At 50.3% G+C, this 22,572-nt stretch overlaps 1 protein-coding gene across 7 annotated transcripts in view; it reads left to right on the forward strand.

Moving 5' to 3' along the window:
* The first annotated feature begins 359 nt into the window (after positions 1 to 359).
* The window catches only part of CHD4 (chromodomain helicase DNA binding protein 4), a 29,940-nt gene continuing 7,727 nt past the window's right edge, over positions 360 to 22,572 (forward strand). For 3 of the 7 annotated variants that reach the window (XR_009543627.1, XM_060167112.1, XM_060167116.1), the window contains exons 1-29: positions 360 to 474; positions 1,307 to 1,484; positions 4,976 to 5,097; positions 5,285 to 5,500; positions 5,707 to 5,825; positions 5,946 to 6,187; positions 7,731 to 7,858; positions 8,089 to 8,224; positions 8,370 to 8,548; positions 8,763 to 9,002; positions 9,629 to 9,832; positions 9,952 to 10,157; positions 10,527 to 10,658; positions 10,737 to 10,833; positions 11,515 to 11,706; positions 12,180 to 12,380; positions 12,565 to 12,702; positions 13,134 to 13,255; positions 13,378 to 13,551; positions 13,951 to 14,092; positions 14,186 to 14,317; positions 14,421 to 14,538; positions 16,101 to 16,225; positions 16,579 to 16,816; positions 16,979 to 17,154; positions 21,612 to 21,792; positions 21,877 to 21,963; positions 22,055 to 22,143; positions 22,248 to 22,381. Coding sequence is in view for 6 of the 7 variants with exons in the window: in XM_060167112.1 (XP_060023095.1) it covers positions 1,385 to 1,484; positions 4,976 to 5,097; positions 5,285 to 5,500; positions 5,707 to 5,825; positions 5,946 to 6,187; positions 7,731 to 7,858; positions 8,089 to 8,224; positions 8,370 to 8,548; positions 8,763 to 9,002; positions 9,629 to 9,832; positions 9,952 to 10,157; positions 10,527 to 10,658; positions 10,737 to 10,833; positions 11,515 to 11,706; positions 12,180 to 12,380; positions 12,565 to 12,702; positions 13,134 to 13,255; positions 13,378 to 13,551; positions 13,951 to 14,092; positions 14,186 to 14,317; positions 14,421 to 14,538; positions 16,101 to 16,225; positions 16,579 to 16,816; positions 16,979 to 17,154; positions 21,612 to 21,792; positions 21,877 to 21,963; positions 22,055 to 22,143; positions 22,248 to 22,381 (4,370 nt within the window). In the remaining variant the exon portion in view is untranslated. Of the gene's footprint in view, positions 475 to 1,306; positions 1,485 to 4,975; positions 5,098 to 5,284; positions 5,501 to 5,706; positions 5,826 to 5,945; positions 6,188 to 7,730; positions 7,859 to 8,088; positions 8,225 to 8,369; positions 8,549 to 8,762; positions 9,003 to 9,628; positions 9,833 to 9,951; positions 10,158 to 10,526; positions 10,659 to 10,736; positions 10,834 to 11,514; positions 11,707 to 12,179; positions 12,381 to 12,564; positions 12,703 to 13,133; positions 13,256 to 13,377; positions 13,552 to 13,950; positions 14,093 to 14,185; positions 14,318 to 14,420; positions 14,539 to 16,100; positions 16,226 to 16,578; positions 16,817 to 16,978; positions 17,155 to 21,611; positions 21,964 to 22,054; positions 22,144 to 22,247; positions 22,382 to 22,572 lie in introns of all 7 variants that reach the window. The other 4 variants (XM_060167113.1, XM_060167115.1, XM_060167114.1 and 1 more) reach the window with 4 other exon arrangements.

Raw genomic sequence — 22,572 nt, forward strand, 5'->3', positions numbered from 1 at the left:
GTTGCAAAAGGTCGGCAATACCATGAGATGTCAACAGCCCTGGCATATATGTGTATGGAGTGTGTGTGCGTGGGGGTGGTGGTGGTGGTGGTGGTGGTGGTGGTGGTGGTGGTGGTGGTGTCCGTGTGTATTATGGGATGGCCAGGGGGTGGTTGGTTGCCCGGGTGACACGCGCGCGCGCGCTCGAGGGGGCGTGGTCAATGGTTGCCGGAGCGACGAGGGGGCGGGGGTTGCCCGGGAGACCTAGGGAGGAGGGTGGCGGTAGTGGAGGGGGGGTTGGAGTTGGTTGAGGTTATTATGGGCTGTCCGTGGGGGGGCGGGGCCTGTGCGGTGGGATTTCCCGGCCGGTGTTTCGGGCCCTTTAAGAGGCGAAGCTGGAGCCGGAGCCATTTTCCCCCCTTCGGCCGCGGCGAGGAGGAGCCGGAGCGGGAGTGACACCGGGCCGGACCCAGCGCGACCTGCGGCGGCTCTGGGGTGAGGAGAACGCGGGGTTCCCAGAGAGACAACCCCTCTCAGCCCGACCAGCCCCGAGGGTCCTCCCTCCATCCAGCCGCCCCTCGGGCGTCCCCGGACCAGCGGACCGCCCTCTGCCCGGGGAGCCGACCCTGCCTCTCCCTTTCCTGCAGGGTGCCCAGCCCCCGCCCTCGTTCGGCCCGAGTCTCGCTCCCCGCGACTCCCCACCTCGGGCTTGGCCTCCCACAATGCCCGGCGCCCCCCTCGCCCTTTGCTCACTTGCCCCCCGGGACACGTGGCCCGGCCCCCTGCCCGGTGGGAGCTCCGGCCCCCCACGCCCCTGCCTCCAGCCCCCTGGAGCGCCGAGCCTCCACGCCCCCTCGTCCCCGCGGCTCCTCCGGAGAACCCGAGTTGTCCCAGAGGACAGCCTTTGGAGAGCTACCCTGTCTGGGGACTGGCCCCTCCCCAGGCGCAGGGAGGCGCCCCCCCACCCCCCAGTGACCTTGTGTCCCTGAGCGCCTCGCCGCCGGCCGCCTCCCCCGGCCCCCCCCGCGCCGCGGCCACTCGGACCCCTTCCCCCGTCACGCCCGGCTCCGTCCAGCGGCTTCTCCCCTCCCCACGCCGGCACCGGCCTGCCCTCGGGGGCGCCGCTCCCTCTCGTCTGGGGGGCTCCAGCCGGGGAGCCGGCTTCCGGGCTGCCCCCGGGAGCGTGGAACTAAAGTTCAGCCTGAGTGGTTCGGGTGCCCTGCTCGGGTGGCTGTGGGGCGGCCGGGGGTGGGCGGAAAGCGCGGCGGGGTGGGGGAGGGGGCCGTGCGCGTCACTGTTCTCTTTCTCTCCCCCCTCCCCCGCACAGTGACTCGGGCCAGTGTCGAGGGCCCCAGGCCGCAGGCAGGAGCAGCTGGGCCAATTCCCTGGCCGGGAGCGGAAGGGGATGGCGTCGGGCCTGGGCTCCCCGTCCCCCTGCTCAGCGGGCAGCGAGGAGGAGGATATGGATGCACTTTTGAACAACAGCTTGCCCCCTCCCCACCCAGGTAACAGCTTCCCCAAGGGCCCCGGGCAGGAAGGAGCCATCTGGGCCCTCCCTGGCGACTCTGGTGCGGCAGGGTTGAGTTTCTGGGCTTTCTCTGTGCAGTCGGAGGTGGAGGGCATCCGAAGGGAGTGGTTCCCTTCTGCGGAGCTGTTGTGCGAGGGGGCTGGAAGCCATGTGCCTTCTGGGCTCCGCGGACCGCGATGCAAGCTTGCTGCACTGTCTTCGGGAATGCTGTGCAGATCCCGGTTGAGGGAGCTCTCCGGGCTGGCAGGCTTTGCCTGGCGTGGGTCCTAGGAGGAATGCAGGTAGCTGGGACCCCTGGAGGCTGCGCGGCGGCGGCGGCGGCGGGGTTGAGGATTGCGGTTGGAGGAGACCAGCCGGGCATCTCTGCTAGTAGGATCCTGTAGCTGCTGCTGTGGAAAGGAAAGAGGGAGTGCGGGTTACTCTCTGATTATTTTTAGCTTCTGATCAGTTACCGGCTTTCTGTGCAGTTTCAACCGTGTGAAGTTTGAATTGCGCTCCTCAGCTGGGATCTAGAGCGCTTTTAGTCAGGCAGATTGCTGGAATGTTGAGTGAGGCTAGGGGTAGGATGTCATAGCCTGCAGGATATACTAGGAGGAGCAAAAAGAAGGAAGGTGACACCCTGGGCACCCCTCTTCCCCTGGCAAGTGGACTTAATCCTGGCTTTTTTCCCAGGAGGCTTCTGCCCTGTGCAGGTAGCCTGGGGTTTGGGCTGGTGGTGTGAAGTGTTTGTGTCGGTGTGTTGGGGGTTGTGCTGTCTGTGTTTTGGGGTGGCTCTTTGGACTGGCCGAACCCCAGTGGTTATAACCAGCCTGTATGATTGGCATGGCTCTTGTCTATCCTCAACTGATGATGGATGTCATGTTTCTGAGTGGATGTCTCTCTCCTCTGTCCTTCGTTCTTCAGAGCGCTTAGCTAAGTCACCTGCTTGTTTCCTTGATCTTCTTTTAGTTTAGTTTTTTTTACATGCCATTTCTTCATCTTCCTTGTTTGTATTTTTATTTTAATTCTGGAGCCTGCTGGTCCTGTTTTTGTTTCCCATCAAGCATCTTTCACTCTTGCCTTCTCTTTGCTTAGCTCCAGCTGCACGCTGAGGTGGTCTGGGAGAGGTGTTTCCACATTTGGCACTTCCTAAGTTGGAAGTCTTCACTTCAACCTGAGGCCACTTAGGAGAGGGTCAGTCTTCTTACTGAACCTTCAGCTGTTGGGATGAGAATCTTAGGCTTGAGCCTCATCACCGTGTAGGGCAAGGTGGTAGATTTCTGTGCTATTGCCCAAGGTGGGGTAGGGTGGTGCTAGTGGTGAGGCAGTCCCATCCTTTCTGTGCGGGGCATGAGAAGTAGCAGTGCCATCCAGCCAGTGTTGGTTCCACATCTTGGCTTCCTGTTGGCCCCTTGGTCTGGGGCTGCCCCTGTGTTGACTGGGAGCCTGTGGGCTCCCAGGGTGAACTCTGCCCCAAGCTGTAGCGTGACCCAGTTTTTCCACTTGCCCCACCCCATTCCTGCCCCTTTCCCAAATCGTTCTCTATGTCTCAGCCAGTTTGCCGCTTGCTGTGTCAGCACATCTGCCTGAGAAGTTTGAGGGTCTTAGGTGGATGGAAGGGTGTCCCTTTTGCCTCCGCGAGTTTGTCCTTGTCTCTACTTCCAGCTTTTATGGAGGCATGGCTGATTGGGAAGGGGGGCACCACAGGGATTGCTGGGGAGAAGCCCTTAAGAAAATGATTCTTTCTGGTGAGATCCAGGCTGGTGTCCCATTCCCAAGGGAATGGGAGGGGCTGTCTTGTGCCTGGCCTGATCCTGGGCTGAGAGGGAAAGGGGGAGGCTGATGGTGCTTTGTCCAGCCCAGTGCCGCCTGTTCCCTAGTATCTGCCTCGCACAGGAAGGGCGGAGTCAGAGGCATTTTCGGGCCAGTTCTGGGGGTCAGGAGCAGAGAGCATGTGTAGGAGAAAAGGAAGCATTCTGTTGTCCACCACTCTCTAGGTGCTGCTCCTTTTTCTCTGTTGGATAGGTGGCTACCTCTAATCTGTTAGTGGTGGTTTAGGATCTGTGGTCTGCACTCTGGTAGAGGTGATGAGGAAACTGAGTTTCAGAGGCGTCTTGTGGGCTCCCATTCCTCAAGGTAAATCTTTTGGGTGTCAGAAGGAAGGTTGTGTGCTCTGCCCACAGCTCCACTGAACTCTTGTTAAATCTAAGCTCCGATGATTGAAGGCATAACGAGGGAGTAAGTCAGCCCCTCACATGGTGTAACCCTTCAAGGTGTCTTGGGTTTCCTTGCCTAAGACATTATTAGAATGGCCTCTTGAGAACAGTGTCATCCCACAGTAGGTGTTTGAAGAGGTGGCATTTGGACCTGGGGCCAGGTAGTAATTTGGGAAGTCTTCTGTGAGAGGGTAGTCTTTCCCCGGCTACCTCTCTCAACCGCACTCCCTCCCCTGCCACTTCCTGTCTGTCCTCTGTTGGCAGCTGGGTGCCCTGGGTTGGCTTCTGTGGTCAGGAGCCATTTTCCCTCTCCTCAGTGGGTGAGGCATTCCCTCCTTCTCTCCACTCCCTTCTCCACTCCTCCCACCTTGGGGGGTGGTGGCTTGGGAAGCAGGAGGGGGAGGAGGAGGGAGCCGGTGCGCTGGTGTGAATGTCTGTTACAAAGGAAGCTGCCTCCTGGCCTTCTCCTCCCCCTCTGTGCCCCTTCCCACCTAGGCCTGCCCAGGAGCTCTCAGTATTACCCCAGGCTTTGTGTGTGCTCCCAGCCGGGGAGGAGGTGGAGCCAGATGGGGGGAGGAAGGGGGGGGATGGTGACAGCTGGGCTGATTTGGGCCCCTGGGGAGAAGAGGCTACTGACCCAGGAGAAGCTGGGGAGGAGCAGTAGAGCTGGAGATGGGGAAAGGAAATCAGCTTTGGGAGTGGGCGTGATCCTGGGCTGGCGCCGGAGCCTGGGGCTTGGAGGTTCTGGTTGTTTTGCGCAGTGATGAGCCAAAGGGGTTAGTGAAGGGTGTGGTTTCTGGGACCCTCGAGCAGGTACTGTTCTGGGAATGTGCTGAGGGTATATTCTTTAGTTTTTACCTTCTGCGTAGGACCGCTCATTCTTGTTTCCCGGCTTGTGGAATGCTTGGTGGCTGGTTATAGGAGGACTAGGCACGTTTCTCTTACTTGGTTAACTGTACGCAGCTTGACTCAGCTGCGCTGGTGAACACATAGAGGACTCGTGTTAGGGATGAGGGAGAGGAGGCAGGGGTCTGGACAGCTGCCCGAGGTGGGCCTGGTCTGGCCCGGCAGGCCTATTTCAGGCATATACAGCTCTCTCTTTGTCTGTTTTTGTCCTGAGTATCAGCTTCCTTCTGTGGCGTGTATAGCAGTTCTCTTCAGTGGAATCTGGGACAGAAGGTGGGGGAATAAAGTCTAAAGCCTCTGGATTGGGCTCTAACCTTCTGCTATTGATCTTTTCCCTGCCTCCCTTTCTTTGCCAAAACATATGTAGAAAACGAAGAGGACCCGGAAGAGGATTTGTCAGAAGCAGAGACTCCAAAGCTCAAGAAAAAGAAAAAGCCTAAGAAACCTCGGGACCCTAAAATCCCTAAGAGCAAGCGCCAAAAAAAGGAGGTGAGTGGGTGACTGGATGTTATGGGCGGCAGGAGGGAGTGGGAGGTGCTCTGTGGAGGGCTGGGGCCTGCGTTTCTTGCCCTGGGGTGGTGGGCCAGGTCCTGGGCGCGAGCCTCAGGGCCGTCCTGAGGTCAGCATGTGTGTAGCATGTGTGTGTGTGTCTCCCTCTCCCCCTTCCCTGCTCCAGCGTATGCTCTTATGCCGGCAGCTGGGGGACAGCTCTGGGGAGGGGCCGGAGTTTGTGGAGGAGGACGAAGAGGTGGCTCTGCGCTCAGACAGTGAGGGCAGCGACTATACCCCTGGCAAGAAGAAGAAGAAGAAGCTCGGACCTAAGAAAGAAAAGAAGAGTAAGTCCAAGCGGAAAGAGGAAGAGGAGGAGGATGACGAAGACGATGATTCAAAGGTGCCTGGACCTCCATCCTCTTCTCTGTACTTCTGTCCTTTGTTTTCCAGACACTCTGCTGCCCCTTAGAATGTTTTCTCTCCACCTGTTTCTGATGATTTCTTCTTAGCCCTCTTACCCTGGACTTGCCAGCCTTAGTGGCAACTCAAACTCCCTTAGCGAGGGTGGGCACTAGGAGTCAGGCTTTGACTTTGCTCTCTCTGCAGGAGCCTAAATCATCTGCTCAGCTCCTGGAAGACTGGGGCATGGAAGACATTGACCACGTGTTCTCAGAGGAGGATTATCGCACTCTCACCAACTACAAGGCCTTCAGCCAGTTTGTCCGGTAAACAGGAGCGTCTTGGGGGCAGGAGATGGAGAGCGCTTCTGTAATCTCTTCTCGCCTCCCTCGCCTCCTTTATTTTTAAACTTTTTCTCTTTTCTGTTCCTGCCATTTTTCCCCCAGACCCCTCATTGCTGCCAAAAACCCCAAGATCGCTGTCTCCAAGATGATGATGGTTTTGGGTGCGAAGTGGCGGGAGTTCAGCACCAACAACCCCTTCAAAGGCAGTTCTGGGGCTTCTGTGGCAGCAGCGGCAGCTGCGGCAGTGGCCGTGGTGGAGAGCATGGTGACGGCCACTGAAGTGGCACCTCCTCCGCCCCCTGTGGAGGTGCCTATCCGCAAGGCCAAGACCAAGGAGGGCAAAGGTGACATGGGGCTCAGTGGGAGTGGGGACTAGTGCGGGCTTGGGATGTCGAAGCTGGAGGAAGCGCGGATGCGCTATTCTGTCAGCCCAAAGATGGAAGCTAGGAGGTGGGAATGAACCGTGGATTAGGAGGGAAACTGGGGAAGCTGGCCACGTAGAAATATTTTAGGTGGGGAATATTTTATTGGGTTGGCCAAAAAGTTCATTCTGTTTTTTCCATAAGATGGCTGTAGTAGCACTTAGTAGTTGTCTTTAACTTCATTTGAAACAATTTCGTTAGGTTGTATTGTGACAGCTGTCATGTCAGCGTGCATTTAAACAAAAACTTATCAAAATTGGTGAATTTTTGTGTAGCCATTTTAATATTGAAGATGGAAGAAAAAAAGCAACGTTTTCGACGTATTATGCTTTATTATTTCAAGAAAGGTAAAAAGGCAACTGGAACGCAAAAAAAGATTTGTGCAGTGTATGAAGAAGGTGCTGTGACTGATCGAACCTGTCAAAAGTGGTTTGCGAAGTTCCGTGCTGGAGACTTCTTGCTGGACGATGCTCCACGGTCGGGTAGACCAGTTAAAGTTGATAGCGATCAAATCGAGACCTTAACTGAGAACAGTCAACATTATGCCACGTGAGAGGTAGCCGACATACTCAAAATCTCCAGATCAAGCGCTCAAAATCATTTGCACCAGCTTGGTTACATTAATCGCTTTGATGTTTGGGTTCCACATAAGTTGAGTGAAAAAAATCTTCTCGACCGTATTTCCGCATGCCGCTCTCTACTTAAATGTAAGGAAAATGTTGCATTTTTAAGACAAATTGTGACAGGTGGTGAAAAGTGGATGCTGTACAATAATGTGGAACGGAAGAGATGGTGGGGCAAATGAAGTGAACCACCACCAGCTATGCCAAGGGCCGGTCTCCATCCAAAGAAGGTGATGCTGTGTATATGGTGGGATTGGAAGGGAGTCCCCTATTATGAGCTCTTTCTAGAAAACCAGATGATTAATTCCAACAACTACTGCTCCCAGTTAGACCAGCTGAAAGCAGCACTCGATGAAAAGCGTCCGGAATTAGTCAACAGAAAATGCATCATCTTCCATCAGGCTATTGCAAGACTGCATGTTTCTTTGATGACCAGGCAAAAACTGTTACAGCTTGGCTGGGAGGTTCTGATTCCTCCGCCATATTCACCAGACGTTGCACCTTCGGATTTCCATCTGTTTCAGTCTTTACAAGATTCTTTTAATGGAAAAAATTTCGATTCCCTGGAAGACTGTGAAAGGCACCTGGAACAGTTCTTTGCTCAAAAAGATAAAAAGTTTTGGGAAGATGGAATTATGAAGTTGCCTGAAAAATGGCAGAGGGTAGTGGAACAAAACGGTGAATACACTGTTCAATAAAGTTCTTGGTGAAAATGAAAAATGTGTCTTTTATGTTTACTTAAAAACCGAGGGAACTTTTTGGCCAACCTAATATCTTTCCCATGTTCTGCTCTGTGGTGTGTATTTGGATTGTATGATCTTACCTGCTTTCTCCTGATTTAGGTCCCAATGCTCGGAGGAAGCCCAAGGGCAGCCCTCGTGTCCCTGACGCCAAGAAGCCTAAGCCCAAGAAAGTAGCTCCCCTGAAAATCAAGCTGGGAGGTTTCGGTTCTAAGCGTAAGAGATCCTCGGTGAGAGCCCAGCCTGTCCCCTGGCGAGGGTGCCTTAGCTAACGGGGAGGATGTGGTCTTAGGTCAGGATTCAGGGTTCAGTAGGTGCATGAGCATGTGGGGAGTTGGCCATAGAAGAGGTGGTTAGGCTTCCTTGCTGGGATTCCAGCACCCCTAGTAAAAGGGTGATCCCTTCTCCATCACTGTCTCCTTCCCCTTGGCCTGAACCTCTAACCTTCTCATCCTGCCAGAGTGAGGATGACGACCTAGATGTGGAGTCTGACTTCGATGATGCCAGTATCAATAGCTACTCTGTTTCTGATGGTTCTACCAGCCGCAGTAGCCGCAGCCGCAAGAAACTCCGGACCACGAAAAAGAAAAAGAAAGGTGTGTTTCTCTTCTGTATCAGTATGTAATGGAGTGAGGGGGGAATGATTGGGGAAGCATGTCCCTAAGGAGATAGGGGCTGGTTTAGCGGGGTGGGGGAGGTAGGTTTTTTCTAATAACTGGGCTCTCCCTCTTCCTTGCCTAGGCGAGGAGGAGGTGACTGCTGTGGATGGTTATGAGACAGACCACCAGGACTACTGTGAGGTGTGCCAGCAAGGCGGGGAGATCATCCTGTGCGACACCTGCCCCCGAGCTTACCACATGGTCTGCCTGGATCCGGATATGGAGAAGGCTCCCGAGGGCAAGTGGAGCTGCCCACACTGCGTGAGTGCCGGGCCGTCGTGGCCCTTCGGGACCCTTGAGCGGAAGGGTGGGATGAGGAAACTCTTCGGGGCCTGGGTGGGGGTAGGAGTGGTGGCGTTGCTGGCTACGGGCTTTGGGAAGCTTTCAGAGGAATGATGGGCGCGGTTCAGATGGGGGTGGGGTGGGGGTGGGGGTGGGGGTGGTAGTAATCTGACTCTGTGGTCCTCGACTGCAGGAGAAGGAAGGCATCCAGTGGGAGGCTAAAGAGGACAATTCGGAGGGTGAGGAGATCCTGGAAGAGGTGGGGGGAGACCCTGAAGAGGAGGATGACCACCACATGGAGTTCTGTCGGGTCTGCAAGGATGGGGGGGAGCTGCTGTGCTGCGATGCCTGTCCTTCCTCCTACCACATCCACTGCCTGAACCCGCCCCTTCCAGAGATCCCCAACGGAGAGTGGCTCTGTCCCCGCTGTACGGTGGGTGCCTGGCCCCGGCCGGTGGTCCAGCAGCAGGGTTTACCCCTCTTGCGTGTAGGTGTCGTGAGGCTGAGGTGCAGGAGAGGTCACTGGAGGGCTATAGGCCTTTCAGCCCTGAGGCATGGATCTTCCTTCCTCGTAGAGTCACGGGATACCTTTGTTCTGGGAAACCGTAGGACTAACTTTGAACAGAGTTGATGCTTTGCCAGCTCTCCGAAGTGGGATGGAGCCGTGTTCTTTTAGCCCAGAATATCCTTTCCTGTCTTGACACCCAGCCTCGAGGTCTTGGTAGCTTGGTAATATAATAGGGCCACTGAATGCTGTTAGATTGCTTAAGAGAGGAATTCTGAGCCCCAGGTCTGTGACTTTTCTGTGCCTACTTGTTCTGGGTTATTGTTGAAGTCTAGCTACTGGCTCTGTTAGGCAGATAGGAGTGATAATGTCTCACAAATCCTGGACGAAGTCCAGAAACAGAGAGGGAATTCTGTTCTTCTCTCCTGGGATTAGGGTCCTGGGATTAGGTCTTACTTGAAACGAGGTTTTAATAATGCTCTGATGAGGTTGAAGCTGCCTGTGGGCTATGCCGTGGTAATGATTCGGTGTTGGATCATCTCTTTTCCTCTTAGTGTCCAGCTCTTAAGGGCAAAGTTCAGAAGATCCTAATCTGGAAGTGGGGTCAGCCACCATCTCCCACACCAGTGCCTCGGCCCCCAGATGCTGATCCCAATACTCCATCCCCCAAGCCCTTGGAGGGGCGGCCGGAGCGGCAGTTCTTTGTGAAATGGCAAGGCATGTCGTATTGGCACTGCTCCTGGGTGTCTGAACTGCAGGTAAACCTGGGATAGAGTAGATGTGGGGCTGCGATGAAGAGGGTAGTGAGAGAAAGCAGCCTTGTGGGTAGGAGTGGACATAGCTCCTTGGGGACTTCCTTCTCTCCCTGCTCTTGCAGTTGGAGCTGCACTGTCAGGTGATGTTCCGGAACTATCAGCGGAAGAATGACATGGATGAGCCGCCCTCCGGGGACTTCGGTGGCGATGAAGAGAAGAGCCGAAAGCGGAAGAACAAGGACCCCAAGTTTGCAGAGATGGAGGAACGCTTCTATCGCTACGGGATCAAACCCGAGTGGATGATGATCCACCGGATTCTCAACCACAGGTACCGGGGGCCTGGGCCGGGCGGCGTGTCGTGGGCATCCTGGAGGTGGGCATCGTGGGCATCCTGGAGGTGGGCATCGTGGGCATCCTGGAGGTGGGCAGCGTATCCGCGGGGGCTTAATTAAGAAAGTGGATGTCACCAGTAAGTTACAGTTGGATGAGACACTCAGTATGTTATGAACTGACTGAATCCTGGTACTTGAGCTATAGACTGTAGATACGAGATCATTTTTGGTGCAAAGACTGGTGGACCAGATGTATTTGCTTCTGAATACGTGTGGTGTCTGGCCTCCTTAGAGGTCTGGTTTTTGAGGGGAGCAGAGCAGGGTGGCCTTCTGGCTCTGAGGGTTTTCTCGCCTTGACTTTGTAGCGTGGACAAGAAGGGCCATGTCCACTACTTGATCAAGTGGCGGGACTTGCCCTATGATCAGGCCTCCTGGGAGAGTGAGGATGTGGAGATACAGGACTACGACCTGTTCAAGCAGAGCTATTGGAATCACAGGTGAGGGACTTTGATGAGTAGAGCTGCTGCTCATTGAGAAGGACTCCAGGCAGCTGTTGATGTATCTGTCTTCCTTAGGGAGTTGATGAGGGGTGAGGAAGGACGACCAGGCAAAAAGCTCAAGAAGGTGAAGCTGAGGAAGTTGGAAAGGCCCCCTGAAACCCCAACGGTTGACGTGAGTCATCAGGAGAGGGAGGGCGGTTTGTCGGGTAGGACGATGTATGTTGTGTGCTCCAGTCTGAAGGCATGATCTCAAGTGATCACTGTAGCTAAGTTGCTTCACACAGACTGCTTCCCTAATTCTCCACATCTCTGTAAGTCAGGGGAAAGATACTAGGATTACTTTATTTTCTCTCTTCCTCATCAGAAAACTAAAAACATAGATGTTAGTGTTTATATGACTGAGGAGGTGTTATGTATGGAGGGGTCACATAACCGAGCTTTTGTGAAACTTATTTTGGAACCTGGGTCTTCTGACCCTTAATTCATGGCTCAATTCTTCCGGGGTTTTGTGTAATATAAGGTGAGTCTGGTTAAGGTTAAACAGATAAATCTAGAGGGGGCATAGGATCATTTACCTCATGGTTCCTGACCAGTAGAATTTACTGTACTGCCAAGCAGACTATGATGTGTCTTTCTTGGATGTCTGTAGGACCAAGATCTGCGTCTTGCCTTGCTTCCTGGAGGATCCTAAATAAAACACAAAGTTACAGTAACCATTAAGCACCTTTTTCCCACCATTTTTTGTGGCCCCTCGAGTAGGATCTAGTGAGAGTGTGTCAGGAGGGGCAGCTGCCGTCTTACGGAAGGAAGGGAATTCCTGGCCAGCTCTTGACTTCTTTATTTCGTCCTTCAGCCAACAGTGAAATATGAGCGACAGCCAGAGTACCTGGACGCTACAGGTGGAACCTTGCACCCCTATCAGATGGAGGGTTTGAACTGGTTGCGCTTCTCCTGGGCTCAAGGCACCGACACCATCCTGGCTGACGAGATGGGCCTTGGGAAGACCGTTCAGACCGCAGTCTTCCTCTACTCCCTCTACAAGGAGGTAGGAGAGCTGGGGCTGTTAGTTTTTTGTGTGGGTATTTTGTGTTCGTGGTCTTCTCTTACACTCTGAGGAGACAGAAAAAGGAAGAAAAAAAATTGGTCTCTGGCCCTGGAGAACAGTGTTGAGTGACAGTAAGATAGATGCAAGTACACAGAGACAGACTGGAGGGAATGGAGCTGTGGGTGGGATTAGTGGTGGGTGCCTGTAGCCTCGGTCCTGGGGGACGGATATGCGCTGAGACAAGCAGAACTGTGGGTAGAAGTAGTGTGGAGAGACATCGAGCGGCAGGGGTGCGGTGTAAGCTCCCTGCAGGGCAGGCAGGCGTGTTGGTACATGGAGAAGGGAGGGAGAGGAGCGGCCATGCACACGCCCGTCCTCCGCCCACTCCGGGGCAGGGGCAGGGGCAGGGTGGGCGCTCGGGTTGCCTGTGGGACCCTCAGTCCTTACTCTCCGTCTCCTCTTCTTCCTCAAAGGGTCATTCCAAAGGCCCCTTCCTAGTGAGCGCCCCTCTTTCTACCATCATCAACTGGGAGCGGGAGTTTGAAATGTGGGCTCCAGATATGTATGTGGTGACCTACGTGGGTGACAAAGACAGCCGTGCCATCATCCGAGAGAATGAGTTCTCCTTTGAGGACAATGCCATTCGTGGCGGCAAGAAGGCTTCCCGCATGAAGGTACCTCAGCGGGAGGGAGACCCACCCTCGGAGAGGGGAGTTCTCGCTCTGGGCCCCTCGTGCCCCGGTCCCCGGGGTGAGGCGAAAGGATAATAGCCGGGAGGAGGGAAACCCCCCGGAGTCCCTTGGCTTGGCCTGTACCGGCAGAGTTGGACAGGAGTGACCAGGTTGCCTTCTTGTGCAGAAAGAGGCATCTGTGAAATTCCACGTGCTGCTGACGTCCTATGAGTTGATCACCATTGACATGGCCATCTTGGGCTCTATTGACTGGGCCTGCCTCATCGTGGATGAAGCCCATCGGCTCAAGAACAATCAGTCTAAGGTGAGGGGGGGCGGGAGGTATGGCCTCCAGTTTTAGTGTTCTAGTACTGCCTACTCATTAAGGGGAGACCTAGGAGGACAGGAAAGGGAGAAGGGCTCTCTGCCTTCCTTCCTCACTCGTGATAGATGACCCTTGGAGGCCAGGCCTTGAAAGTAAGATGGAGGGCTTCCCTGGCGGTCCAGTGGTTAAGAGTCCACGCTTCCATTACAAGGGGCACGGGTTCAGTCCCTGGTCAGGGAACTGGGATCCCATCCCACATGCCGCACAGTGTGGCCAAAAAAAAAAGAAAAAAGAGTTAGTAACGGGAAAGAAGATAAAGGAAAAAAAAAGGTGGGGATGGGGGCGTAACTGCTGGGCGGCAAAGCAGAAGTCTGTGGACATGTGCTGGAGCCCTCTTCTTACTGAATTCCACTTCTCTCCTGCCTCACCAGTTCTTCCGGGTCTTAAACGGTTACTCGCTCCAGCACAAGCTGTTGCTGACAGGGACTCCATTACAGAACAACCTGGAAGAGTTGTTTCACCTGCTCAACTTCCTCACCCCTGAGAGGTTCCAGTGAGTGTGTGCTTATCCACAGTCGGCTCCGCGTTCTTCCAGTTCTTCCTTTTGCCTGTTTCTTATGTCACTTTCCTTTCTTCCTTCCCCCTCCAACAACCTTTTCCTTTCTCTTTCTGAAGCAACTTGGAAGGCTTCTTGGAGGAGTTCGCTGACATTGCCAAGGAGGACCAGATTAAAAAGCTGCACGACATGCTGGGGCCTCACATGTTGCGGCGGCTCAAAGCTGACGTGTTCAAGAACATGCCTTCCAAGACAGAACTGATTGTGCGTGTGGAGTTGAGCCCTATGCAGAAGTGAGTCTGGAGGGACAGAAGCACTGGCTCCGTTTTGCAGACACACTTAGACACCTGCCAGTCTGCACAGTGTTTCCTTCTCCATACTCTGCCGCAAGGCGTGTGGTGACAGGAGCCAGCGAGGGCTAAAGAAACCTGTTGCCAGGTTGCTGGGGCCCAGAGTTCTTTGTTTTCTTTTTTTGACATCTTTACTGGAGTGTAACTGCTTTACGGTGCTGCGGCCGAGCTCTTACTGAGTTTTAACCCTTACCTTGTTTAAAATGATGGTGGCGGCGCTTCTTAGGTTTCCTCGGTCCCAAAGGGAGATATGTTGGAAAGAAGATCCCAGACCCTGGGACTGCATTATGAGTCACACAAAGGCTCTTGAGCATGGCTTACCTTGCTGTCTTGCCCACATAGGAAATACTACAAGTACATCCTCACTCGAAACTTTGAAGCGCTCAATGCTCGAGGTGGCGGCAACCAGGTCTCTTTGCTAAACGTCGTGATGGATCTTAAAAAGTGCTGCAACCACCCGTATCTTTTCCCCGTGGCTGCCATGGTACGTTGTGCCACCTCTTGTCCCTCCCTGGGCGGGAACTGCTCCATTTGGGGTTTCTTTCCATATTTTTTTCTTTTTTGCTTATTTCCTCAGGAAGCCCCTAAGATGCCTAATGGCATGTATGATGGCAGTGCCCTAATCAGAGCATCTGGGAAGTTATTGCTGCTTCAGAAGATGCTCAAGAACCTTAAGGAGGGTGGGCACCGTGTACTCATCTTCTCCCAGGTATTGTGTGGGAGCTTTTGTGGGTAGCAGTGGACAGCTCAGTGACGTAGGGGAGGAATTGTCATCTGATTAATCCCATAATTAAAGTATGCTCATTTTCCAGATGACCAAGATGCTGGACCTGCTAGAGGATTTCTTGGAACACGAAGGTTATAAATATGAACGTATTGATGGTGGAATCACTGGGAACATGCGTCAGGAGGCCATTGACCGCTTCAATGGTGAGAGGGAAGGAGTGGCTTCGGTCCTGGCATCCTCACTCACGGCTCTGGACCGATCACTTGTTCTTCTTGAGCATCTGCTTTTCTGCGTAGAGGTTTAGGGTCTTTTGTCAATTGACGTGGAAGAGTACTGTTGAATGTCTTGATTGGAAGGATGTTTGGATTATTGCTAGGAGATTGTTTATTCCCTTTGGAGTCTTTGTTCTTTCTGCTAAAAAGAAGGACACTTTATTTAACCCTCCGCATTGCATCTTGAGGCCCAGGAGGGACCAGGACTTACCAAACCCAGATAGCAAGTTAGTGGCAGGCTTGTCTCAGTAGCCACTACCACCTCCTCTTCTTTTTTTTTACTTTTTAATTCGAAATAATTGTGAACTTAAAGTTCAGAAAATAATACAGAGAGTTGGTGTATACACTTCACCCAGCATTTCTTAATAATGACTTATATAACCTCAGTACAATGATCAAACCCAGGGAATTAACACTGGTGTCATACTACTACCTAAACTGTAGACTTGAATTGAATGTCACCACTGTTCCTGTGACAGGATCCAGTCCCAGATCCCACGTTGAGCGTAGTTGTTTCTCTTCCAGTTCTTCATTCTTTCCTTTCCTTTCACAACGTTGATACCTTTGATGACGACTGGTTAGCTCTTTTGTAGAACGTCTCTGTTTTTTGTTTTTTTTGGCGGTACGCGGGCCTCTCACTGTTGTGGCCTCTCCTGTTGCGGAGCACAGGCTCTGGACGCGCAGGCTCAGCGGCCATGGCTCACGGGCCCAGCCGCTCCGCGGCATGTGGGATCTTCCCGGACCAGGGCACAGACCCGTGTCCCCTGCATCGGCAGGCGGACTCTCAACCACTGTGCCACCAGGGACGCCCTAGAACGTCTCTGCTTTGATATTTTCTCATGCTGAGATTGACACTAGACATTTTGGACAGGAATCCCAGAGAAGCGATGCTGTGTCCTTTTCAGTGCATCATTCCCAGGGAGGACATGATGTTGATAATGTTCCATTGCTGGTGTTAACCTTGATCACTTGGTTAAGGTGGTGTCTGTTGAATTCCTCCCATGTAAAGTTACTCTTTTTTTTTGCATTGTGATTAATAAATATCTTGAGGGAGATACTTTAGACTGTGGTGACATCCTGTTTCTCCTTAAACCTTCACACTGATTTCAGTATCCATTGGTGGACCTTGCTTATGAGTATTACTTATTAATATTATTAGTTTTGTGTTTGCCTAATGAGGTGGGTATTTTAATTCAAATATAGTTGGTTTACAATGTTGTGTTAATTTCTGCTGTACAGCAAAGTGATCAGTTATGCATATATATATGTTCTTTTTAAAATATACATTCTTTTTCATGTTCTTTTCCATTATGGTTTATCACAGGATACTGAATACAGCTCCCCGTGCTATGCAGTAGGACCTTGTTGTTCATCCATTCTACATACAATAGTTTGCATCTCCTAATGAGGTTTTATAGTTCTGATATTCCTTAAACATTTATTAACTGGAATTCCAGAGACACCTCTAATGGTGTTTTTGGTTCCTCTCTTAGCACCAGGTGCTCAGCAGTTCTGCTTCTTGCTTTCCACTCGAGCTGGGGGCCTTGGAATCAATCTGGCCACTGCTGACACAGTTATTATCTATGACTCTGACTGGAACCCCCATAATGACATCCAGGTGAGCAGAGGTAGCAGCCTTGGTCTACAGTGACTTTTTGGAAATGCATAGTGTTCTCTGTGAGGGCTCCACCATCTGGGATTAGTTGTTTCATGGGGAAACAATAGATTGTTTTCAAATGTCTTTTACCTTATTGTAAGCCAGAGAGTCTGGGTTAGCTGTGGTCCTATTTTGGGTAACATGATAGAGGGTGGTATCTTGGGGTAGGGGTGCAAAGGGAAGTTTTGTGTGAGGGCAAGCTGCAGCTCCTGCCTTATGCTGGATTTAACTTATTATGTGGAAGTCAGGGCAAGAGTAGGAGTAAGGAAATATGATTACTTCAGTTTTTGCCTCCGTTTTGTGCACAACTCCAGGCCTTTAGCAGAGCTCACCGTATTGGGCAGAATAAGAAGGTGATGATCTATCGGTTTGTGACCCGTGCGTCAGTAGAAGAGCGCATCACGCAGGTGGCAAAGAAGAAGATGATGCTGACGCATCTAGTTGTTCGGCCTGGGCTGGGCTCCAAGACTGGATCCATGTCCAAACAGGAGCTTGATGACATCCTCAAGTTTGGCACTGAGGAGCTATTCAAGGACGAAGCCACAGATGGAGGTGAGCTAGGCAGGAGCTTGTTTTGGTGTGGGGCTTGGCTTCTCTAAAGGGTATCTTTGATACCTAGGGTCCTGAGACTCAGACCTAGGGTCCTGTGGGACTTGCTTTTTCCACTGCAGCTGCTGAAGTTAACTGGGGGTATGGACCCCTGATTCTTTATAGGAGGAGACAACAAAGAGGGAGAAGACAGCAGTGTTATCCACTATGATGATAAGGCCATTGAACGACTGCTGGACCGGAACCAGGATGAGACAGAAGATACGGAATTGCAGGGCATGAATGAATATTTGAGCTCATTCAAAGTGGCCCAGTATGTGGTGCGAGAAGAAGAAATGGGGGTGAGTATGAGTCCAAAGCAATGCTGTGCTTGGTGATTGGTCCAGAAATTGGAGTTGAGACCACGATGGTATTTGAGATGAGAGGAAACCGTCTGTAGGCAAATTAGTACATTGCTGAATTGATACACCTCTTCCTTTGAAGAAAAATTCTGTAACATATGAGCAAATCACATTCTCATCTTTGACGTGGCTGTCCGGCCACTTTTCACACTCAAAACACTTGTATTAGCTCTTCTTTTTTTTTTTTCTAATAACTTTTATTTTTGGCTGCGTTGGGTCTTGCTGCGTGCAGGCTTTCTCTAGTTGCAGCCAGCAGGGGCTACTCTTCGTTGCGGTGCACGGGCATCTCATTGCGGTGGCTTCTCTTGTTGCGGAGCATGGGCTCTAGGCGTGCGGGCTTCAGCAGTTGTGGCTCGAGGGCTCTAGAGCGAGCGCAGGCTCAGTAGTTGTGGCGCACGGGCTTAGTTGCTCCGCAGCATGTGGGATCTTCCCAGACCAGGGCTTGAACCCGTGTCCCCTGCATTGGCAGGTGGATTCTTAACCACTGCGCCACCAGGGAAGCCCTGTATTAGCTCTTCTTTATCAGAATCTCATCTTATTTTCTCTTATGTATTTTATTAGCCCTATAAATAAATTTTGGATTGCTATCTCAAGTCTCTCCGGAGAAAAGGTAGGAGATATGATACATACTTAGCATATCCCTTGTGCTTTTTAAAACTTTAGAATTGTTTTCCCTTTTTGTTTTCTTGTGTATTCTTGGTCTTTTTTTTAGTAGAAAACAAAACATACTCAGTTATAAATGCTTGGCCTCTGTAATGAAGTTTTTCCTCCTAATGATATCTAGGGTATAAAATGAAAAAACAATTGCTTTCGCTTCTCTGGTCCTCTCTTAGCCGCCCAGGTCAGGGTTCTTCGAATTGGCATCAGTTTCTGCTGGTCCTTGCCATCTTTTCTCATCCTTCCAATTCAGAACCATCCCCCTTGTTGTATTTTTCTTTTCCTTTTTTTTATTTTTCTGATACGTATTATCTTTGTTCTTGAAAGTGATTCTACTAACTTCAGTTGGGTGTAACTGTGGCTGAAAAGTCTGACAGGTCTACAGACCAGTAGTATTCAGCCAAAACTGCCCTTCTGTCAGGGTGGTGACCGCATATGGGAGTGACTGACTGGGGCAGAACGTGCTGGGTGGTTGTAAGGGAGGGGTGGTACTCTCCCTCCCACTGATGACCTCTCCTGATGACTACACAGGTATACAGACAGCCCTCTCATTAGTGGCTGAGGCTGCTATTTACTTTATAATTTTTTTTTTTTTTTTTTTGGCGGTACGCGGCCTCTCACTGTTGTGGCCTCGCCCGTTGCGGAGCGCAGGCTCAGCGGCCATGGCTCACGGGCCCAGCCGCTCCGCGGCATGTGGGATCTTCCCGGACCGGGGCACGAACCCGTGTCCCCTGCATCGGCAGGCGGACTCTCAACCACTGCGCCACCTGGGAAGCCCCTACTTTATAATATTTTTAAATGTTATTTTATTTTATTTTTTTTGAATTTTATTTTATTTAACTTTTATACAGCAGGTTCTTATTAGTTATCTATTTTATACACATCAGTGTATACATGTCAGTCCCAATCGCCGTATTCATGCCCCCACCCCCCACCGCTTTCCCCGCTTGGTGTCCATACGTTTGTTCTCTACATCTGTGTCTCTATTTCTGCCCTGCAAACCGGTTCATCTGTACCATTTTTCTAGGTTCCACATATATGCGTTAATATACAATATTTGTTTTTCTCTTTCTGACTGAACTTCACTCTGTATGACAGTCTCTAGATCTATCCACGTCTCTACAAATGATCCAGTTTCGTTCCTTTTTGTGGCTGAGTAATATTCCATTGTATGTATGTACCACATCTTCTTTATCCATTCCTCTGTCAATGGGCATTTTAGGTTGCTTCCATGTCCTGGTTATTGTAAACAGTGCTGCAGTGAACATTGGGGTGCATGTGTCTTTTTGAATTATGGTTTTCTCTGGGTATATGCCCAGGACTGGGATTGCTGGGTCATATGGTAGTTCTATTTTTAGTTTTCTAAGGAATCTCCATACTGTTCTCCATAGCGGCTGTATCAATTTACATACCCACCAACAGTGCAGGAGGGTTCCCTTTTCTCCACACCCTCTCCAGCATTTATTTGTTGTTTGTAGATTTTCTGATGATGCCCATTCTAACAAGTGTGAGGTGATACCTCACTGTAGTTTTGATTTGCATTTCTCTAATAATTAGTGATGTTGAGCAGCTTTTCATGTGCCCCTTGGCCATCTGTATGTCTTCTTTGGAGAAATGTCTATTTAGGTCTTCTGCCCATTTTTGGATTGGGTTGTTGGTTTTTTAATATTGAGCTGCATGAGCTGTTTATATGTTTTGGAAATTAATCCTTTGTCGATTGATTCGTTTGCAAATATTTTCTCCCATTCTGAGGGCTGTCTTTTCATCTTGTTTGTAGTTTCCTTTGCTTTGCAAAAGCTTTTAAGTTTCATTAGGTCCCATTAAACTTTATTTTTTGAATAGATGGTGTAGCCCTCCATATCTTTGGTTCCTCCACATCTGCAGATTCAACTGACCATGGACCATGTAATACCGTAGTATTTACTATTGAGAAATATCTGCATATAAATGGATTCATGCAGTTCAAACCTGTGTTGTTCAAGGGTCAACTGTAATTCACCTAGTTCAAAATTCAAAAGCTACAGAAGTATCTCTTTCCCACTCCAGTCCTTTGGCTACCTAGCTCCCTCCCTGGGGATAAGTGATATTTATTTTATAAATTATTTTATGTGCACACAAATTACATATATATGTATATATACATATACATGTATATACATATGAATGCCTTTTTTCCTCTTCCTTTTAAGGAAAGTAGTTTTTTTTAATTGAAGTATATTTGATTTACAATGTTGTGTTAATTTCTGCTGTACAGCAAAGTGACTCAGTTATACATATATATATATTCTCTTATTTTATATATACTCTTTTCCACTATGGCAGTTCCCTGTGCTATACAGTAGGACCTGTTGTTTATCCATTCTCTATATAAAAGCTTACATCTGCTAACCCCAGCCTCCCACTCCATCCCTCCCCCAACCCCCTCCCCCTTGGCAACCACCAGTCTGTTCTCTACATCCGTGATTCTGTTTCTCTCTCTGTCCGTGATTCTGTTTCTGTTACATAGATTCATTTGTGTCCTATTTTAGATTCCACATATAAGTGATATCATATGATATTTGTCTTTCTCTTTCTTACTTCACTTAGTATGATAATCTCTACTTGCATCCGTTTTGCTGCATAAGGAAAGTAGTTTCTTATACATGACATTCTGTACCTTATTTTTATCCTCCTAATAAATCTTGGAAGATTTTGTCCAAGTCAGTACCCAAAGAGCTTTCCCCCCTCCGCACCCCTTTATTCGCTGCATAATATGTCCTTGTTTGGAAGTACCATAATTTATTTACTTTAAAAAATTGAGATATAATTGACATATGCCATTATATTAGTTTCAGGTGTACAACATAATGATTTGATATTTGTATATTTTGTGAAATGGTCACCTTGATAAGTTTAGTTAACATCTGTCACCATACATAGTTATACATTTTTTTTCCTATGAGAACTTTTGAGGGCTGCTCTTTTAGCAACTTTCAGATATGCAGTATGGTATTAACTATAGTTACTATGCTATACATAAAGTCACCATGACTTATTTATTTTATAACTGGAAGTTTATACCTTTTGACTCTCTTCACCCTTTTCACCCCCCATAATTTATTCAAGTTCCATAATGATGGATGTTTAGGTTGTTTCTAGTATTATGCTGTTAGCAGCAGCTTAATTCTAATGTAAGGGATTTGGAATTAGTGGTCCTGAACGATCTGAAAAAAAGGTAAGACTTTCAAAGGAGCATAAACATTATTGGGATATAAGAGGATATATATAATTTTTTTTCACGGTTGGTAAACTTTTATGAAGCTTATGCAGAACAGAAAGGGCTTACGGCCCTTCTACTTCCTCTCCTGGGAGCATCTTCTGCAGTGTTGCAGAAGCCTCTCCGTTCTGCCTTGCTAAGGCTGCGACCTCACTTGTCTCCATTTTACTGTCTCGCAACTGTACATGCATCAGCAAAAGGAGTTAAAAGAAAACATACTGTCTCTTCATTCTTCTCTTGTGATAACAGCTCCATCCTATATTTTTCTTTAGTTATTTTGACTGCTAATCTAAACAACCACGAGGAACCAACCATGTCTTGTCAATTAAATTTCTTTTAAGCTCTTAGGTCCAAGCAGGCTCACCAAGTATTTCAGAGTCCAGTCATGAGAAGGAGCTATAGCAGAATGGGGACTATGAGGACCAGGGGTAGCTGGTGGTGCCAACTTCAGCACCCCTGAGTCCTGGCCCTCCCTCTGTCCCAGGAGGAAGAGGAGGTAGAACGGGAAATCATAAAACAGGAAGAAAGTGTGGATCCTGACTACTGGGAGAAATTGCTGCGGCACCATTATGAGCAGCAGCAAGAAGATCTGGCCCGCAATCTGGGCAAAGGAAAAAGAATCCGTAAACAGGTCAACTACAATGATGGCTCCCAGGAGGACCGAGGTGTGTGTGGCCGGCCCCGCCCCCAACCCATGGGCCGTTCCACTAGAGCAGTGGGCCCCGCTCATCTGCCCTCTCTCCCTCCAGATTGGCAGGACGACCAGTCCGACAACCAGTCCGATTATTCAGTGGCCTCAGAGGAAGGTGATGAAGACTTTGATGAACGTTCAGAAGGTGAGGGCTATGCCTTTCTGCTGGATTTTTAAAATATTGCCTTGTCTAATATCCCTATCGGTGTCGCTCACGCATCCTTTTCTTCTCGCAGCTCCCCGCAGGCCCAGTCGCAAGGGCCTGCGGAATGATAAAGATAAGCCATTGCCTCCTCTGTTGGCCCGTGTTGGTGGGAATATTGAAGTAAGTACCGTTGCGTTCTAGGGAAGGTTGGGTGAGTGCTGCTGTCGGGTCTTTGGTGGAGTAAGGTCTACTCCTTCTCTCACCTAGGTTCCTTCTCCCCCCAGGTTCTTGGCTTTAATGCTCGTCAGCGAAAAGCCTTTCTCAATGCGATTATGCGGTATGGGATGCCACCTCAGGACGCTTTTACCACCCAGTGGCTTGTGAGAGATCTGCGAGGCAAGTCAGAGAAGGAGTTCAAGTAAGTGGAGAGCTGGAATGACTGATGTAGAGCAAGGGCTTTTAGTCTCTGGTCACTCCACAGTACTAGTGCAGGCTGTGCAGGACATCGGCTGTCTCCTCTGCTGACGTTGGCAAGGGAAGCTGTTAGTAATAGGGTTCCTTGTACTCCTCGCTTCCCTGGAAGAGGACCTGGGACATGGTGTGGGGTCT

The sequence above is a fragment of the Lagenorhynchus albirostris genome, chromosome 11 (assembly GCF_949774975.1).
Source record: "Lagenorhynchus albirostris chromosome 11, mLagAlb1.1, whole genome shotgun sequence".
NCBI classification, from domain to species: Eukaryota; Metazoa; Chordata; class Mammalia; order Artiodactyla; family Delphinidae; genus Lagenorhynchus; species Lagenorhynchus albirostris.